The sequence below is a fragment of the Topomyia yanbarensis genome, chromosome 2 (assembly GCF_030247195.1).
Source record: "Topomyia yanbarensis strain Yona2022 chromosome 2, ASM3024719v1, whole genome shotgun sequence".
Lineage (NCBI taxonomy): Eukaryota > Metazoa > Arthropoda > Insecta > Diptera > Culicidae > Topomyia > Topomyia yanbarensis.
Window position 1 is genome coordinate 358,926,132 of NC_080671.1, and position 21,288 is coordinate 358,947,419.

The 21,288-nt window shown below is 37.5% G+C and overlaps 1 protein-coding gene across 1 annotated transcript in view; it reads left to right on the forward strand.

The window, feature by feature from the left end:
- The window catches only part of LOC131684320 (uncharacterized), a 346,758-nt gene that overhangs the window by 214,623 nt on the left and 110,847 nt on the right, over nucleotides 1-21,288 (forward strand). Inside the window, exon 6 of the mRNA XM_058967082.1 lies at nucleotides 17,155-18,316. Coding sequence (XP_058823065.1) covers nucleotides 17,155-18,316 — 1,162 coding nt within the window. The remainder of the gene's footprint in view (nucleotides 1-17,154; nucleotides 18,317-21,288) is intronic.

Here is a 21,288-nt window from a genome sequence, read left to right on the forward strand (position 1 = left end):
TGTGCACTAGTTAGGTAGCTTTAGTAATTGGCACAGAGTAGACTAACGCATTTTGAATAACATATATATTGCTGTAAGTATTAGCCCTTTATAAGGCGGTGGCAACTATATTGCCACATTTTCGTTTCGTTCATAACTTATGGTCCATTCTGCTTATGGTCCATTCCCCTTTCGATCCATTCCGCTTATGGTCCACTTCGCTTATGATCCATTCTGCTTATGGTCCATTCCTCTTATGGTCCATTCCGCTTGTGGTCCATTCCGCTTAATATCCATTCCGTTTAATATCCATTCCGCTTAGTGCCCATTCGGCCTTATATCCATTTCGCCTAATGTCCATTCCGCTTATGGTCCATTCCGTTTATGGTCCATTCCGCTTATGGTCCGTTCCGCTAATATCAATTCGGCCTAATGAACATTCGGCCTAATGTCCATTCGGCATAATGCCCCCGTCCTTACATCCATACGGCCTTATATTCATTCCGTCTTATTTGCATTCGGCCTGATGTCCAATCGACCTAACGTCCATTCGACCCAATGTCTATTCGGTCGAATGTCCATTCCGCTTAATGTACATTAGGGCATCGCAAAAAAAAAATATTTTTAGTTCTTAAAGGCGGGCCCTCTCATATTGTGACGAATGTCAAAGTAAGCTCAGATGCTAAATTTTACATCGTTGGAACTATTCTAGACTCCCGCCCACTTCGTTTGAAATTTTTGAAATTGGTGCTATGGGAAAATATGGTGGGAAAATATATCAAATGCTAGACTTTTGAAGTAGAAATCAGAAAATTACAATTTGTACCTCTTTTTAAAGGAAATAACCTTAGTATTTGAATGGATATATTTCTGTTTCTAAAAAAACACGGAAAAAAGGGTACTGGGTCATTTTGGCCCCAAAATCTCCTATCTTTATTAATTTTTTTACTGCTCCATGATGCAAATCATACGTATTTTGCAGTTTTTCTAATGTGAAAAAATCTCAGAGATCGAATGGAACCTTTTTGATCTTTGTCCGAATACGAGAAGTTGGGGTTATAGGGCCTTTTGTCATTCATATTAAATTTTTTCATTTTCACGTACATATACCTCTATTATTCTTCAAAAAAAAATCATAAAATGAAACTAGTTGAACGTGGAAAATTCTTGGGAATACAACAAAAATAGATTCATTAGCGGTAAAATTCAGAAACATCATTTTTTTACATAAACTCTATAAATCACAATTTTTTTCAATAAATGTCATAATACCTCAACCTCCCCTATTTTTTCAGGAATGAAACTTTTCTCATGTGGTCTCAAGCGTATTTTATACTCAAAGTAGTAAATTAAATAAGAATTTTATTGTTAAAGGATGAAATGTGCAATTTTATGATAAAAATGTGAAATTGAGACTATATGTCAGATAATTTGATGTTTCTGAATTTTACCGGTAACGAAACTATTTTTATTATATTTCTAAGGATTTTCCACGTTAAACAAGGTACAATATATTAAAATTGATTGAAGGATAACATCTCATATGCACGACCGAATGGTAAAATTTAATATGAATCACAAAAGGCCTTATAACTCTAACTTCTCGTATTCGGACAAAGGTCAAAGAGATTCCGTTAGATTTCTGAGATTTTTTACATTAGAAAAACTGAAATATACGTATGATTTGCATCACGGAGCAGAAAAACTATTAAAAATAGGGGCTTTTGGGGTCAAAATGACCCAGTACCCCACTTTCCCGTATTTTTCCAGAAACAGAATTATCTCTATTCAAATACCAAGGTTATTTCCTTTAAAACTAGGTACAAATTGAAATTTTCTGAGTTCTTCTTCAAAAGTTCTAGCATTTAATATATTTTTGCTCCATATTTTCCCATAGCACCAATTTCAAAAATTTCAAGCGAAGTGGGCGGGAGTCTAGAATTGTTCAAATGATGTAAAATTTGGCATCTGGGCTTACTTTGGCTTTGTCACAATATGAGAGGAGGCAGGGGCCTTAGAGAATTCAATTTTTTTTTTGCAATGCCCTAATGTACATTCGGCCCAATGCCCATTTGGCTTAGTGTTCATTCGGCCAAATGTCTGTTGGGCCTAATGTCCATTTGGCCAAATGTCCATCTCTTTTTATGTCCTTCGGTCTAGTGACCATCGACCTAATGGTCGGACACCAATCGGTGCTTTACTTTTGCTAGGAAATTGTTTGATGATAGTGGATTTCAACCAGGGATGAATTTACCCCCAGGGCAGAAATAGGTTATTGTAGGGGGTGAATTATTCGGTGCGAATGAATAATTTGTACCTAAAATCGTCTTTATATAGGGTGATGAGCCTATTTTGGCACCATTAGGGAGAGGGTCGAACTATTTTTTTAACAACTTTAAAAGAAGCCATATTATCTATAACCTTTCTCAGCATAAAGTATCAGTGTACTGTTTCTTAAACATCTATATAATGCTTATTTAGCAGAATTGCCTCAATTTTCAGCATTAATGAAAATAAATGTTCCATTCTGTGCATCTATTCCCACCTCAACGATCCAATTATCGCCTCATGGGTGTGCCAATTTCCACCTCATTGAAAAACAATCTAGTTGAAACGCAATGCCTCATATTCCATTTGCGTCGATTCTAACTAGGTATCCAGACCATGGACGCCAACGTGTGATTTGTAAAACGAATCATTCTGCTTTTTTCAGCCGATCAAAACAAACGTAAACATCACGCACATCAATGAAACTCATCAGCTGTTAGTAGAAGAGCGCCCAGAATTGCGCACGCAGAAAAAAACCATTCGAAGGTTAGCAACTGAAATGACAAGTTTCACATCACACATTGCTTTCCCCCGATCCGAATTGTATGTGCAGATGAAAATAAGATATCTGCAATCAACAATTAGTTGAATAACATGAAGTAATTGATTACTTATACCTGAAATTGCATTACATTATATTTACAAGTTCATGTTTTGGTTTGGCCGCACTGGTGACGGCTTTTCTGTATGATGGATACAAAAAGTTGGTTTTGATTGTGGTAGTGTATCAGCAAAACATGCCAATAATAGGAACCCCCGTATTTAGTTTTATCCTATTATAACACTAGGCCTATTCTAGTGTTTGACGAGTGATTTTAAAGTGAAATTATCGTAAAAAGATTCTCCAGCTAAAATAAAGATATGTATCAATGCAATGTTTAGTATATTTGTGCTGGAATAACGAGATATGAGGCGGTAAATGCTGGCTCGTAAGTGTTTATTTTGCTAAGCGCCGTTGCATTCAGTTTCGGTTCACTACGTGAGTGAGGCGGATTAGTAGATATTTCAATAAGGTGATTTTGTTTTAATTAAAAGTTGGATTTAGAGGATAGTTCTAAATACATATGTGCACAACAAATAAAGAATATAACTTGAGGTAATTTTTTCTCACCTGCTTTAGCTAAATCAATAGTGTCATTATCTCATATGCTTGGTTCGAAACCAAGGGGTACGAAATAGGGTCACAATAGGCTCTACTGCCATAATAGGCACATCACCCTACTGTTTCAATGTGCAAAGAATTAAAAGGCTGATTTTTCAGAAATAGGTTTCTCATTTTAAAAAGCAAAGTGTTCATTCATTTGTTTTTTTTTCTGAACTACAATTTGGCGATCGTTACGTTTCTTCTAACAGGGTAATAGTGTTTTTTTTATAATTCGTTTATTTGACACGGCTCATAGCGGTAGCTTAACGGAGCCGTGGATCTTTTATACGTTTACAATACATGTAAAAATAAAAAATACAAACAAGACTTAATTAATTGGATCTCGTGCGCGCAACTTTTTATTGCGAGCGGCGACCTTCTTTCGCGAAGTCTGTTGGCAAACAGCGTCAGGGGGGTCATTTAATTCTCTCTTGTTTTTCACGTCCCGGTCGAAGCTGGCTTGGTGTCCGGGATCAGATGTTCTCCCTTGCTTCTTGCACTTATTGTTGATCAGTGTAAATCCGTCGTCATTGTTACTGCATTCGTTGCCGATGTTGCTTACAGTTGCTTTTGGGGTGATGATTCTTTTGCGGTTGTCATTATGCTCTGAACAGCTGCCACAAATTTGGCCACCGTTTGTGGTTCAGGCATTGGTATTGAAAACTCTGTTTTAGGTTGGTTTGCCGTAGATGAGTTGGCAATCGGTTGAGATGCATTTTCCTCTGCATCTTCCGCGCAAGGTTGTCCATGATGAGCTGTCTGATTACAATACTTGCACGTAGGAGTTTGCCCCTCATGGGTGCATAGTGTAGTTTGCGTAATTGTAGTTCCGTGAGTATTGGGTTTTATTGCCAAGTAGGAGGGTATAGGCCTTTCAACCCGCATCCTCACTACAAAAACGCCGTTAGGTGTACCCGGGAAGAAGTTTCTCCAAGTATCAGGTGTAACGGATTCTACTTCTCCGTATTGCGACATGCATTTTGCAATTGGCTCAGGAGGGGTACGAGGTGATAGGTCATATAACCTTACATCTATATAATCATTCTCAATGTATACGGGAATCTTAATTCCAACGTTGTCACTTTCAACCACGTGTTTTAAATTGTTCTTCAAAACAAAACGCTCGGCTTGTGCTAACGTGTTGAATGATATTAACACTACATTGCGAAGATGATGGTACTGAAGGTACAAGACTTCCGCAAGCCTAAGTTGCATTTTTACCTTCAGAAGGTATTCCACTTCACTAAAACTCGGTCGTTTTAAACAAAATTTAAAGTCAACGACCGCAGCGTTGGGTCGGAGTAGAGCTTTTTCGTCAACTTTACTCATGATGACATGAATAATCCGATATTTCCTTTGTTCTCGAGATAATGCACACTAGATCGAGAGGCCTGTTGTTCACTTGGCTCGATTGTACGTCTGACTGCGGCAGAAGTAGAAAGTAGACTGAGGGTAATAGTGTTAAGGGGTTACACCACTGTAGAACACGAAAAAATAGGCCTATTTCTGGAATTTTTCTAGACGCAATAATCAACTGGGATTCACAATACTAGTTATGAAGTACAAAAATATATTTTTTTCAAGTAATTTTGTCTCCAAATTTTTTCCCTTAGACTTTTTTTTGGAAAGGGTCCACAGCCGTAAACCTGCCTCTCATAGTTTTTAACCTACAGCTCAAAACTATTTTTTTCCAATTCCTTAAAACAATAGCAAGCAACGTACATAGGATTTTTTCGGAATTTTGTTTTTTCACGAAATGGCGTTTTTTTAGTAAAACGAACGCTGAAAATGTCATAAAAATTAACATTTAATTGTTGATTAAAAAAAATTAAATCCTACGTACGTCGCCGAGAAAATCAATTTTAAATGTGCTTTAAACATTTCAAAGCGATCAAACATGATTTGATCAAGTTATGTTTCCGTCCAGCTCAAAAAATGTGGTTTCGAGAAAAACGCGGTTAAAGTTTTCAATATACTCGGGGTATACATGAGACGCGTTGCGGCAGAATTGGAAATCTAAACATTCAGAAATGATTGTCGCCTGTGGTTGTTTGATATATCATTTTCAAGATCCTAAAGCACAATTTAGACCTATAAAAAATTTCGATTTTTGAAAAAATCTATGGTGGTATAACCCCTTAAGCAATTTTCATAAAGTAATTATATGTTCATTTACAATAGTACGCAATTGCATTGTTCATTGAGCAGTACAACGTTCCTGATGTGATGAAACTGGACAAAGTCGACTTCCAACCTCGGAAAAGCGACATTTTCTTTTTCAATGAACAGTTCGCTTCGCCGAATCTTGCAACCTTTGAAACCAATGAGTATTATATTGATTCAGGCGTATTGGCTTTAAAATTCACTCTCTTTATATCCTCATATTTCTTGCTGTAGGAATAGAAGTAGCGGTCCTTTGTAATACTGTTTCTTTTTGGCCAAAGTTTTGCTGCGGTCGATTTTTTTTGTCAAATTTTGTGAACTTGCTCGAGAATACGTGGAAAATAAACTGGTACAATTTGAGTAATAGAGTAGAGTGAGGTCAAGCAGTTTTTTGCGAGCTCGTGCGATGGTATTTGTGCACTGGTTTTGACAAACAAGCATTCGTTGGAAAGGTTATACATCTGGCGATGTTTTGGCGATAATGATAATGATGTGTGGTTAAATACTTTTCAAGCTAGATTCAATAAGTCGATGTTTTTGAAATCTGGGGGTACGATAGATCACTATATTCGAGGTTAAATAAAACAATGTACACGCCTAGAAAATCAGCGATTATCTTTTATTTTAAGAGTATGAATACAGCAGATTACTTAAAAATAATAACACAAATAATACCTGCAATTCATTGACGTGATTGAAGTTAGAAAATGAGAAACTGACAAATGATGTGAAAATCATGGAACCGTGAAAGGAAATGTTTAAAAAAATGTTGAAAAACATGTTTTTTTCAGCAGCTGTTTCTGGCTTTGTACTTGCGATGACTTCTTAGGTGCCCTCGTCATCGCCAAAGTGTGGAATTGAAGTTGTGCATTTCGGCTCACGTGGTTGCTTTGCTGTCACTTTTGCGCTTCGGAGCATTTTTTCCTTTTTCCTTCTCTTTTTCGATCATGTTTTTGCGACAATCTACTACAACAACACCTTAAATTGTTATATTGTTAACTCACGCAAAGTATCTGACGCGCTTTCATTGATGACGAGCACTTTCCTTTCAAACGAGCACATTATGTTGGCGTTGAAATTACGCACAATTTTCCTGTCAAAATCATTCTAATTTACATTATAGTAGTGACCTATAGTGTTCCCAAACGGCTGACCTATCGTGCCCCAAGGTATATTTTATGTTGATGCTCGCATTTTTTTAAAAAAACAGAAATATCGTAATACCAACACAAAACTCGAACACGAGTTTCCTGTTGATTTTTTGATATTAATTTTCGCAGAATAAAAAACTCACTTGACAGTGTTTTACTTTGATTGAATGTACTGTACTGGAGACAAAAGATAATGCGTTTTTGCAGGACAACACACGAAAACCTAAACGACGCCGTAACTAATACAGCTGATCCACAGTAACAGCCGAAATGGCAGTCGTCAACGATGATCTCTACCGTGTATCTAATTTACGCAACATGAGCGACCTCTGCGATAACATGCTCTAAACCCATTTGTACCCCCATACCTATTTGACCCCATTACACTCTAACAATAATGGCATAATACCAGTCGTGATCATTACGTGAAAGTCTTCCGCAACGCCGTCCTTCGTAAGGAAACCACAGCTGTTGGTTCCGAACTATGCGCTGATGAGCCTGTATAAAGGATCCAGATAGAGGAGTCTCCCCTTAGAAGTCGGTGATAAGCAAACAGTGCCTACAGAAAATAAAAAAAACAATCAAAATTTGGCATTTTTACCAATCGAAAGTAGTGCTCAATATTTGCATAGACATCTAAAGATTGTTTTCAATTGCTTCCGAAGCGAAACATCAAAATTACTCGAATCTATAATATGAGTGGTACAATTTAAATCGAATAGAGTGTAGGTCACTTGTATAAATTTTTGTGCATAAAAACTCAATCTTTGCACCGTAGTTTTAGTTTCAAATAGAGTGCACAGATGATAACTTTTGAACGGATGGAACGTTGTATTCATAATAAATACTGAAAAATGTCAATTCTACATCTTTTTAGAAGACAACGAATTTATACCGTTCTTACTGTTTGAAGGTTTGTGTTTGCGTCCCCTATGTCGTGAAATGTGAAACTAACGTTTTCTACCCAAAAGTTTATGCATCTTATAGACTAAATTCTCAAGAAGTTATAATTCATCTAAAACAACAAGCTTTTTCACAAATCAAATCAGTTCGTGAACGTCGACTACTGATCCAATACCATGTGCTTGCAGGGCCCGTTCAAAACTAATGCAGACATCGCTTCGTCAAGCCGTTATAATTACTCAGACCACGTTAAGTACATATCAAGATCACCTCCAAACTGGTGCTGATAAGAAGCATCGAGTACAATCAAAGCATTAGCATACGGTTTCCAACAACGCCAGGTAAACTACTAACGGTTGCTCGATCAGTGCCCGATTAGCAACGACTGTGCTTAGTATCTCCTAGAAAACAGCCAACACCAGGAACATTCGACACATTAACTAATCAGCAGCCCGATGATGATACGGAGACGATCCTAAGCTACACAGCAAATGATTTTCTGCCTATCAGATACCTTCGTACACTGGAAAACTTCGCACAATGGATTCAACCGACATTTTTGTTACCTTGAAATATTGTTTATTCATTAAGCTAAAAGCTATTAGGTCAAATGGGTGAAAAGGCTGAAGTGACTATTTGGGTGAATGCCATTAGATTGAAAGAGTCATTAGCTAGTTAGTCTAAAAAAACAAAAGTAATAATTTGGCTGAACAGGTTCCTTCCCGATCAGAAGGGCATAACTGATTTATAACACCTGGAGTTATTTATGTCAAAAATATTTTGAAACAGAACCTGTTATAAATCCGGCTGGTTAGTTGTTAAAATAACAAAAAATAAAACAAAAACCTGGCTAATAATAACAAAATTGTAACAAAATTTGATATGATTTTATCAAAGTTAAAAGTAAATGAGATATAATTTTTTTCCAAAAGTATATAGGTACTCTGTGAGAGAACTCTATTAGATATAATCATCTAATGACAGTGGCCTAGTAACAAACGATCAATTCATAAATTGATGGTCTCATAATAGATTATGTTATAATATTGATAATATAGAAAACTGTCCGCAATCCGCTTTCAGTTTCGTTATCTGAATATAACTCCAGTTGTTATAAATATCAACCATAGTTATAATAGTGTTATTGTTTTGTTATGCACTTCTGATCGGGTTGTCCTAGCATAAAGGGTGGAGACAGAGCTCTATTCTATTAAATCAGTCGTCATAAACTCGAACCATGAACATTGTGCATTTTAAGTAAAATATCGTTAAACTAGTCATGTTATAACCATCTACGCTAAATAAACTGTTGGAACAGAATGATAAACATATATTTAAAGGATCGGTAGTCTAAATTCTAATCCTGATGATTATACCATTCGCACACCTAACATTTATCCGCGCCAAATAGCATTATCCCAGCCAGAACATAAAATATACCTCCTACGACTAATTTCAGTATGGAATAAAATCAATTTTAACGTGCTTTGATTCTACGCATGTATAAAGAAAAAAATTTTCTCCCAAACCCATTTTTTATGTTCATACATCGTTTAGGGAGAAGAAACTCATGTCGAACAAATCAGTGGTGAAAATGGAGGAAAGTTTTCCAATTTCGACCACTTGTAGACGAAATCCCAGCCGCAGCTCCGAGGGTTCAATCCCTAAAAAAAGAAAACTCCAGCAGATTCAAAAAAACAAGTTACAGCACCAGATAGAATATTGGCATACAAACAAACATGCACTGAACCAAAGTTCGAGTACAACAACCCGAAAGAAAATGTTTTTAAATCTAATTAAATTACAAAGAACACAAGAGTTGGTGTTGTTTGCGATGCGAATCTTGCCGCGAGCACGGCTGGGTGAAAAGCAGATGCTGGTAATATGAAAAGTTTCCCTACATTCACAACTGCTGTCAAGACGGCTGATCCCAGCCGACGATTGAAGCGAACGTAACTCTGAGTTAATTGTGAACGGCAGAAGTTCGACTCTTTCTGTTTCGCTTGATAACATCGACAACAACAGGCATGTTTTGAACTCGCCGTTCCATCTTATATACCTCTTGACAATGGCAACAACAATTCGACGACTTTGACAATGACAACAACAATTCGACGACTTTCTGAACTATGATAGACAACCGAATGGAAACGAAACATGTTTCTATCGTCAAATATTTTTTTTGCCGTGCCTTAATGTATACCTACTACAAAGCATGATATTTAATGTCAAAGGCCCTAATTGAAGATATAATGATATCTTCAATCAGGGCATTTGACATCAAATATCATGCTTTGTAGTAGGTATACATTAAGGCACGGCAAAAAAAATATTTTTTGATTCTCAAAACAAACAAACAAAGATGCCAAATTTAACATTATTTGGACAATTTTAGACCCCCGTCCACTTCGCTTGATTTTTTGACATTGACACTATGGGAAAATATGAGGAAAAATCTGTTTTAAACCACCTAGTGGTGCAATTGTATTTTTCTCATTTCTCTAAAATTTTAATTCCATGACTGGTTATGTTTTAACGGTCTGTAAATTTTTATTGCGGTGGATAGGGACACCTATACACAAGCGCTCGACTGCCACGAACCTAATGAGCTACGTGTCGGTGGTGAAACACTTGCAACAAAAAAGTAGCATATTTATTTGGTTTAATCGGCATTAGCTAAAATTTGTCTTCATTCCATTTCATTTGGGGGAGGGTGTAAGGGGAGCATGTGTGAAGACGGGGGATTGAGGGAATATGCGAGGGGAATGTACCATACTCCAGCTTATTTTGGTAAACGGGGTGGGTGTATGAGAATGAAGCAGGAAGGAGGGTGTGAGAAGGGAAGGGATGACGTCAGAGGAGTGTTATGTGAGTGGGAAGGCGGTGACCCTCAACCAGACCCCCTAGTTGTACCCCTGTTTACTAAATGAGACTAAATATGAGAAAATCGAATCAGACATTCCTGAGAAACAGATGTGAATTCAATTCAGGAACTTAACCACATTCCCTAAGCTTCCAGTTCCGCCGAAGGTATCTAATGGGGTCAATGTGGGTTTGATTGAGCTTGAGAACGCTGAAACTATACATGCAAGCAATTTAGAACACATTTTATGTAATTTTGCATCTTTTGGATAAAATACCGATTGGGAATTTATGCGCGACTGAACTCTCCAAACCTCGTAACTCCGGAACCATAAGTCGCAATTAATTTAAATTCAAAAGCCGCCTATGGGAACATTGTATCTTTCATTTGAAACTATATTTGATAAAATCGGTTCAACCATCTCCGAGTAACCGATGTGCCTTACACATACACACAAATATTTACCGAACTCTACGAACTGAGTCGATTGGTATTTAAGAGACTCGACATTGCGGGACTCGGTTAAAAAGTCAAAATTTCTAGTGATTGTATAACCTTCCTATATGAGAAAGGTAAAAAGGAGCAAATCAGCTACATCCCAAAAAGTCGATCTTTGCCCAAAAAAATTTGTTCGAGATAACATCAAATCTCCACGTTTCATGCATTTTAAAGGCATCAAAAAGACGAATTCGATTTCTGAAATTCCATGTGGTCCGGCTTATGAACAATTATTTTGTTCCGGCTTATATGGGGATTTCACACGATGCAGTCTATATTTCCGGAACCATATCACCGATCCATACGAAGTTTTATTGCAGTCTATGTGAATATTCCTTTCATTTGAAGCTAATTTTGTGAAAATCGGCCCAACTATCTTCGAGAAGCTGATGTAAGTATGTTAATTTTGGACTATGGCCGTTTTTCTGGACTGTGGGAACCTTTTATGGTGGTCAATGTGGCCAGCGAGATTTCGAAATGTAAGAGGGGGGCAAAGACTCGCAACAAACTGCATTGTCTACTTTGCATTTGATACCAGGTTTGTGAAAATCGGTTCAGTCATCACGGAAAAATATAAGTGACCTTGATACATTCTCGACAGTCGGCTGCCCAGAGCAATGAACACACGATAACACTTCTGAGAGTTGCATAGATCGTATCAAGATGAATCCAGATTTGTATAACTATTTATCCCATCCTGCTAACAAAACTACGTCCTGTGGCAAACGTGGAGATGCAGCGTTCATAACAACGTTTATTACACTATCATTCCTTTCCTTCCCCGATGACTGTAAGGAAGTGACCGGTGCCGTTATTGGCATTTTAAAGTATAGAACTCTCGAAACGTGCACATTGAGAATGGATACCTACTTCCAGGTCCTATTCGTTGATTCTCTGCGCAATTTCGCTTATTCTGGGCAATCACAGAGTAGCAACTGCGAACTGTACAGTCATCATGCTCGGTTAGCTGATATTTGAAACAATATTGTAATCGCAATTTTTTGCTTAATTATATCTCGATTCATGACCTTATATGTAGCTGAAAAAGAATTATCTTTCGTTTGTCCCAATTAGTCATCTTGGTATTAAAAAACTCTGCTAACTTTTGCAAGTAGCGCGTTATCCACTACTCGGAATCTTATTTGTGAGGACGGCCTAGATGCTTCTACCAAGATTTTCGGATTTTCGTAAGACACCAAAAAGTAAAACACTTTTACCGTTTATTAAAAGTAAACGGCGGGAAGGCGACGGTTTTTTCTGACCGGCCGGGACTCCAACGGCCGTGTTCTCCTGCTGGTACCACAGCAGGCTGCTCCGGCAGCGATCCTTGGCTATTAGCTAGGGAGGTGAGTCTTGCTTCTTTGTTGGAACCTCCCTAGTGACTTGCTCGCCGTAAGCAATCCCGGAGGTCACTACAGTGCACTTTCCAGCGGGAACCTTTGTCCACCTCGCTTCCTTCTCGTTGACGATTAGCTGTAGAGGAGAGCTTGGCTCGTTTGACTAATCATCTACAACAAGAACGGCCGATGTTACGGTTCCTTTTCATTTAGACGGGAAAGCGAATACACTTCTTAACAGTTAACTTATCCCGGTGTGCGAAGCGAACACAAATAATTTTCACTGGTGCCCAAATCACGGGCCAGTACTTTTCGACGGTCTTAGCTCGCCGTCACACGCGCGCACTGAAACGGACGTCTGCATATTGCCGTGGTCCATCACTGCTTTTTATACGATGGCCGCCTTCTGCACTCCACCAAATCAACACGCAGAAAAATTAAGCTTATTTAAATCAAAAATATGTGTTATTGAATACTATCATTTATTGTTTATTACTTCAAACAACAAACTTATTGGTCTAAAAATATTTTTTTAATGCAACAACAATAAATTTTTACTTTCAATGAAAACTTTTTTATTTTAAGTAATTTTGTTTTAATTTCAATAAAATATTTATTAAAAAATGGAACAATATTTTTTTTTATTGAAACAATAAATAAATTTTATTGAATTCAATAAATAAATTTATTGTCTCCCGACCAATATTTTTATTTATTGAATCTAATCCATTTTTATTGAACCTACAAATCTTTTTTCTGCGTGAAGCACTAAAAAAAATACAACGCCGCATAGCTGTCATCGCTATTAACGACGCTGAATCCCTCTGGATAAAGACTCGACACGTCTATCGTTTGTCTAACATTTATCTGTCAGTGTCATTCCAATCGAGCACGAGACCTGTCAATGGCCCTCGTTCCAGAAGGATTCGAAGCGATTTTCTTCGAGTTGAGTGCTTTTGACAACTCTCCTGCTCGATCGGAATGACACTGACAAATTAATAATAAAAAAGATAGAGATGGCGAGTCTTTATAGGGAGGAATTCAGCGTCATTAATTTTGCGTAAATAAATACACTCTACGGAGTGTATACAAAAAAACAGGTATATTTCCATCCAGTGCTAAATTGTTACCCTGGCGGGTTAAACTTTTCAACGAGAATAGTTAGATATGTTGTGCGATGGAACAAATTATTCGCTTTAAAGGGAGGTTCTTATTCAATGACCAAAAATTCACCAAATTTGTATTTGGAAAAACATAGAAGTAAATCAGGATTGAAAACGCTCATATTTTCGTCTTCGTTTACACTTTTTTCGAGACGAGAAAAACAAAATGGTGCCGTTCAGTCTGCGGGGAAATTCAAAACTGCGTACAACTTGCTGCCTCAGGATCGATATGAAACACCAAACAAATTAAATTTATTGGAGGAATAAACTGCAAAAAAAATCAAAATTCACGTAATTGTGCGATTTCAAATTTAGAAATCGATTTTTAGCCCTTCTCTACTTTAAGGCTTCACTAAAAATAGTGAATACTAAGAATTTGTAGATTTTAAGGTCATTCCTCCAATGAAAAAGGTTTCCATAGGAGACGTCAAAAGACGGAATCTTGTACGTAGTTTTCAAAACTAAAAATGTAAACATTCTGTAACAATTACATGAAATTAAGAGTTTTGGGCGTCGCTGATTACGAATCTGAAGTCAGTTTTTCGAAGTTCAAAATGACCTATCCGGACCACCCATTAAAAAATTGGTGACATTTCAGCCAAAAACTGAGAAAAAAGGTTTCATGCTTTAAAAACACGAATTTGAGTTAATATGTTGGGGGGACCCGGGGTTATTAAGACCATGAGGGTAATTCTGACTCTCTCGATTGCTCAGAAAGTCGTAAGAGTTTGTGACTTGCGTACATATTCGTGGAAGCGCCTTTTTGAAACATTAATTTTAACAGATGAATCTCATTCTGCAGTTTTCTTAGAAAGGAGATATAACGTGTTTCGTTTTTTATGCCGTCCTCAAAACAAAAATGGTAAGACCGTAATTAAAGTAACAAATAAATATGAAAAAATACCAGGTGTTTCGGAAAGATTGAGGCTCCTATTTTATGGAATGATTTTCGTTTGGGTTTTGTGCGAAATAAGCGTACGAGGCTATTCGGACCGCCAATTCCATCAACCACCGTTCAGCGGCTTGCGGTTGCACACACGATTGCATACTTCACAGCACAGGGATATTGACGTCTTCGGAGGGATTTGCAGACATAACAGCTTAATGATTAATCCCCTTAAAAATGAGATATATTTACCAACTTCAAGCAAGTTCATATATTGAAATTATGTTTTCGGCAAAGTTGAAGACTAAATTTTTGCGAACAACTTTGCCAAAGACACAAAGTCTTCATCTTTTATGTTTTCAACATTATTGCTGGTTGTTTGTGGATGATCCCTTTAAAGCAAATTCATTACTAGAACATTCAAATATTCTGACAAGTTCGGTATGTTGCGTAAAAAGGTTTGATTTACCAAAATGGGCTACTTACTGTATTACAACAATGGCTTCTTTCGTGTATTTTCAAAATAATTTAGTAGTTTTTGAAAAATAAAGTGTTTCAGATGGTGATTGGTTGTTAACGCGGATATGGGTAAGTTACGTAAGTAGTACGTTAATAGTTTTTTTCCGACCACTCTTAAAAAATAGTAAGGTTTGTCATTATCTGCTATGATTTTCGTGATTAATCCTCCTATAAGTGAGATTTTTCATTGCTGTACGCTTTGCAATTTTCGCGTGAACAATTTTTCGCTCGTTTTTGGTGAAAAACCACTATGTAATACGCCAATCGAATGCTATGACTACCCAGATTAATTTTTTTAACACAATTTCTTTATTTTTTGCATTTCTCCAATAAAGGTTTCATAGGTTTGCACCATTCCATTGTAAAAAAAACTAAAAAAAATTGAGGATCTGAATTGCCCCAACATTGATAAAAGATGAGAAAACGTAGAATTTCGCAAATCGTCGTCTGGCGCTCCCATGGAGTGGTGCAAATTAGTTTGTATGGCCAAATTGTAACTGAGCTTTCAAACTAACATTCAGGACCTTTGATTGATAATTTCCTAACATCTATGCATCTAAAAGGGAAATTTACTTAGATAGTTTCGAATAGCCCCGGGTTCCCCTATCAAAATCAAATAGCCATTTCATTATGACTGTTTAAAATGTAACTTTAACAATTTTGACCAACTTTTTTTTTCACCATTTTCTGTGGTTGATTGATAACTCACAATTAGTCTGCGATGCCAGGTCCGTATAGCAGTCCTTCCTCCACATCGAATTGCTCCTGGAGAGAAATGGCTCTAGTTTTCTTCTCCAGACAAGACGTCCCCATGAAGCCGGACACCCTGCGTTCGGCAGATTTCAAACGTTGATTATCAGAGGTCCGGGCAAAATGGGCTGCAGCAAGTTCATTGTCTTGAGCAATGACGAGCTTCCTTCATGACATATAAATGACGCTTTCCATGGCTTAAGAAGCAGAATGCAAATGTTTCGGAGCCAGTCTGCACACACACCCGTTGAAACATTCATTGGAATTCTGGGTCATACCGCAATAGTAACTATTCAGATACGCTATAAGCAGACGCAGTTCAGCCGCGGCAGCAGTGGTGCCCTCTACAGATCAAGCCTTCAAGAAATACCTTCTCGAGACCTATACACAAGTACAGTGCAACACGAAGCATTCTGGGAAAGTGTGTAATGTCATGAAAAGGTTTCTACCTGAGACGCTCATCTCGAGCCGAAAGCGTCCCATGGCGGCCAGGACGCCGCACAGTGGCTGGAGGCCGGACAAAACCTCAAAAATTAAGTTTTATACCTTATACTATTCAAAAAATTCAAAAAAAAAATTTATGTTTAAAAAATTTTGAATGTGCTTAAAACATTCCAATACTGATTTCGGTTTTAGATACGTGTCGCTCTAGGTTCGCTCTAATATTTACAAAATCCATATAAAAATAACAACTCAGAGCGAACCTAGAGCGACTCTGATCTAAAACCGAAATCAGCGTTAAAGTTGTTCGAAGACTACTTCAGTTTTAAATCAATGCTACAAAAGTTATATGAGTACCACCGTTTTACTTAGAAACACCCCAAACCTTGATTTTGAAAAGTATAACAAATAGAGCTTGAGTATTTTCAACCGACTTTTTCTAAAAAATTTCATTCTATAACTTCACTGAAAGTAGTATGACTCTATCTATTATAATTAAAAGGCTAATTTTTTGATCTTGGTAAAATTAGAACTATTGTTTTCACAAAAAGAAGGGGCACACAAACTGCGAAAACTATCTGAACGACAATAATAAGTTCATTAGTTTACGTAAAAACTTAAAATTGCAGTATTTTGGTCCACTGTGCGTGGTGGAAAATGTTAGGTCGCTGAATTATTCTAACAAGTTTCCTCAATGGATACAAGTCTTCCAAATTTGAACTTCATCTTTCCTCGTTCAACATTCTTTCCAAATGATTCTATCGACAAGCAAAGTGATTATTCGAGCGATATAGACAATGCAATGCTTTCGCATAATATCCTCATCATGCATCATACTGAGCGTAAATACTTCATTCATCGGTCAATTAGGAACCAATAATCGAGAAGGAAAATATCTGTCTAAATCCCTGTAATTATGGTACACCCCTTCAAATCAAAAGTTGGCGAAAGTTTCATCCCTCTCCCCAAATAAAAAAAACGAAATCAGCACTTACTCGGTTTCCTCTTCTTCCGTTTTCTTTTTCCCAGTGATAATCGTCTGCTCGTCCATCAACTCACCGCAAACAATTAGCGCAATCAATCAACTGAAGCAACTGCGAAGGACAAAGATTCTGCTGCTCGACACGATTGGTACGATCTTCAACAGCAACAATAAGCTGTACCAGAGCTTCGCCCGGAATGGGACGCTGGCGTACGGGGAACCGAACCGTAACCTGCTGGTACTGACGATTCTGACCGAACATTTCAAACTCATCCTTCAGCGGGATCACGGAGTCGATCTGGGTGACTATCGGCATATCAGCGAGAGGCTGCTGAAAATTCGTCTCAACGATGCAGACGATGATGACGACGAAGGAGCAGTTAATCGAACCAGCGGCGACGATGGGTGGGGGGAATTACATGAAAAACGGATAACCAGCTCCGGGCGAAGGCAAGCGCTGGAGTATCTAATAAATTCAACCACCCTGACCTCATCCGAGTGCGATTTTAATTATCTGCTAAGCGACGGTAATGGGTCGGACGAGCTGCAGACGCTGACCGTGGACCGTTCCCGCTGTCAAACACTACTCGACAGTTACTGTGATCTCAACGACGACACAAATTATCTCAACTTATCATCGTTCGATAATGGCGGCGAATACGTTAACGCAAGTGTTGTGCTTAATGGCAGCGACTATATTGAGCATAAAATCCGAAAGGATCGGCGAAATAGAGAAATCGAACAATTTTGCGCTTTATTAAACCTCGACAGAAATCATTTGGTGCTATCAGACAATCAAAATTCGGATCTCGTTGATGTTGGTGCTTCCTTATCTAGCAAACGGTTGATTTTTAGTGAACACTTTTATCTGTATGATTACATCCTAGCGGTAGTGCACGACCAGCGCCATACGCATTCCCATCAGTATCGGAAGTTTCAGTTTGATTTTATAGTGTTTGACTTGAAGAATATCTCCAACCATCGGACTACAATAGTGTGGCGGCCGTTTTTGATCCTACGGCAGGATCAGCTGGACCGGCAAAAGTTCAGTATGCACCCGGTGCAGCCCGGTTACAGTGATTGGATCATCGAAACGACCATCGAGTCCATCTGGATCTGTGGCTTGCTGTGTTGGAGTGTGATCGGACTCGCGGTGTTTCTGATCGTATCGATCATATTCGCGAGCGTGGTGTTCAGCATCGCCGTTAGGTGAGTAACAAATATTCGTTTTTCTTCTGCGCGGACCAGACAGCAGCGCATAATATATTCGGATATTCATAGCCATGTTGTGGAATAATCTGACATTATCTAATTTATTTTCACCACAAAACATTAAATTTCAAGCTGTATGAAGAGTTTCAATCTACGAAAGAGAAAGATTAACGAAAAATAATGATAAAATCTGTAGACAGCTTTGAGGTCTACCATATACAGTTGAACAAATATATCAGCGGAAATAAATTGCTTACCCAGTTCTTGGAAACGGCGCTCTATGCTTTTCTTGTCAATTGGCGAGGCTGACGATTGTATAGCAAAATATGTTTTGCTATTTAATAACGATGCCAATTACACACTAAATATTATTCAGCTTAAACCACGTCCATTCTGCGTTTATTTTCAACCATTCTATTTATCTAAGTTCTTTGCTTTTGTTTTTCTGTCTTTCATTCAAGAGCATATTTGACAATGCGTAAAGCAACAACGCGAATTGTTACTAGAAATCATTTTTATTATTATTAAGAACTTTTCATTGATTATTGCCACTAACGTAGAAACCTATCATAAACCAATGATACCGCGCATCATTTGAAATAGAGTATTTGTTACTATGTTTTAATTGCCGCAAGGTTCTACTGTATCGATTTTGTTGGCTATTTTCGGCAAAGAAAGAGAAACGAAAGCAATGAGCTTGGTGTCGATTGAATGCATACCGCACGGCTTGATGCTAGCACAAGGACAAAAGAATGATCGCATGGTCGTTCTAGGCGAGGATTTGTGAAGACTTTTTTGCTGGCGTCGGCGGTAAAACATGATGATGAGTTATGTTCTATCAATGACCATGCGATGGACTTGGGTGCAACGCTCAACTTCTACTACTTAGTAGAAGGCAAATGATTCTTCACATTTCCTTTCGATGTGGACATGGGCCTGTCAAGTCCTAGTTTTCCGTTCTAAGTTTATAACTGATTCGCTCTAGAATACCGATCCGTCTTTCAATTTTCATTGCTTTCGTTTCTCTTAGTTTTAAATTTGGCGAAAAAAGCCAATAAAATCGATACAGTAAACAATAGTATTTATCATATTCGGAGTTCTAACGATACACTGGAATAGGTCGCGAAGTATCATTACCAGAGCCTAAAATTCTCATACCTATTCAATGAACGACGAAATTCAGCGAATTCATTTTCGTCCTTTCCCTGCCTCTTTCGTCGCTAACTGCATGAAAAAATAAAACAATAAAGGCGATGTCCCCCTCCTCTCTCGATTCTATGAAAACGAGTAGCAGCAGCAGCGACTTTCGTTTTCCTATGACAATCCGAAGTTGCAATTTCGTTTTGATGCATGGTCAGTAATTTGCGATTCTCATTCATTAAATGAAATTAATGCAATGTGCATCTACTAATGCAACTAGAACATAGTTAAAATGAGAAATATGCACACCGATCAGGCATCCGTCTTACAATACCATCATTAGCTCGCAAATCTACAGAATCGAGCATCGACAAATAAATATCATTGCTAGTGTATGTTCGTTTCCCCAGCAGTAAGTTCAATATCGAATGTACCAATATCATTCTGAATCTCAAAGCGAAAACGAGCGTGTGGAGAGAATAATGAAAACGCTCTGCTACATGCTTGCTTTGTCGTAGCCTGTTGTCTCATTTTCGATTTCGTAAAGTGCTAGTGGTATGGAAAGAAGCTTCGTTCTTTCGTCATTTTCGCCTGATTTTGGCAAATGAAAAAAACATTTTCCGACTCTGATCATTACCATTCAAAAATGTATTTTTTCTCGAACATATTATTCGAGCAATAATTCAAAGAAACGTTACACTGATAATATAAATTCGTAAATATAATGAAATCGATCATACAATACACGAATTCATTCGTCGTTTTCTGCAACGAAGAATTTTCGTGCATTCTAAATTTCGTTCATTTCATGAACAAGAATGGCCGCTTGGTGAACGAAATCTTCCGTAAATTTTACACGTTTAATGTATACTGCACGAATGTTATCGTTGATAATGACATTATTTTTCGTGAATGAAACGAAATGTTTTGTTTATTTTAATAAACGTGTGTGTATATTACGAACGACTTCGTTGGTCGCATGAATTAATTTCGTTTATCTTAGAAAAGTGTTCATATTTATTATCCTCTTATTGTTGTAAGTCGATCTTTTGGGATCGATGTTTGACAACATATATTTTTGTTATTTAAAAAAATCGATGTGGCCAAATCGATTTTATTGTGGTACGAATAAATGGCCGCTTGATGAATGAAAGTTTTCGGAAATTTTATTTATTTAGTGTACATTGCACGAATGTTGTCGTTGAAAACGTCATTAATTTTTGTGAATGAAAGGAAATGTTTTGTTTATTTTAATAAACGTCTATGTATATTACGAACAATCTCGTTCGACGCACGAATTCATTTCGTTCATCTAAGAGAAGTTTTCGTATTTAATAGCATATTCTTTTGCTCCGGCAGAGAAAAACTCAAAATTATTCATACAAAACCATCGATTTGCGATTGCTAAACTGAATCCGTACTGCTCCAGATTCTGGATCAACTAGAAGCGGAAGAGGTTTAGAAAATCTTCCTGAAACCGGCGGACACAGATACTAAATAGTCAGACTGAGACCGTCGTGATCATCAACAATTATATGACGTATAGCAACAATGACTCCATATTGAAGCTCTGTTGACGTTGACGGTTCGATGAATGGTGCTCGTGAATATTATAAAGATATTCGTATATAGCAGCGAACAATTCGTTTGCCGAACGAAGCTGTTTCGTAATAAGCCAACGAAAGTCGTTTCGTGGTTTTCAAAACTCGTAATAAAAATAAATGTGTTTCAATAGAACTACGAACAATTCGTTATATGTACGAAAAATTCGTATATTTTATGAAAATTATCTGTACGAAACTAATGCATAGCGATTTACGAATATATTC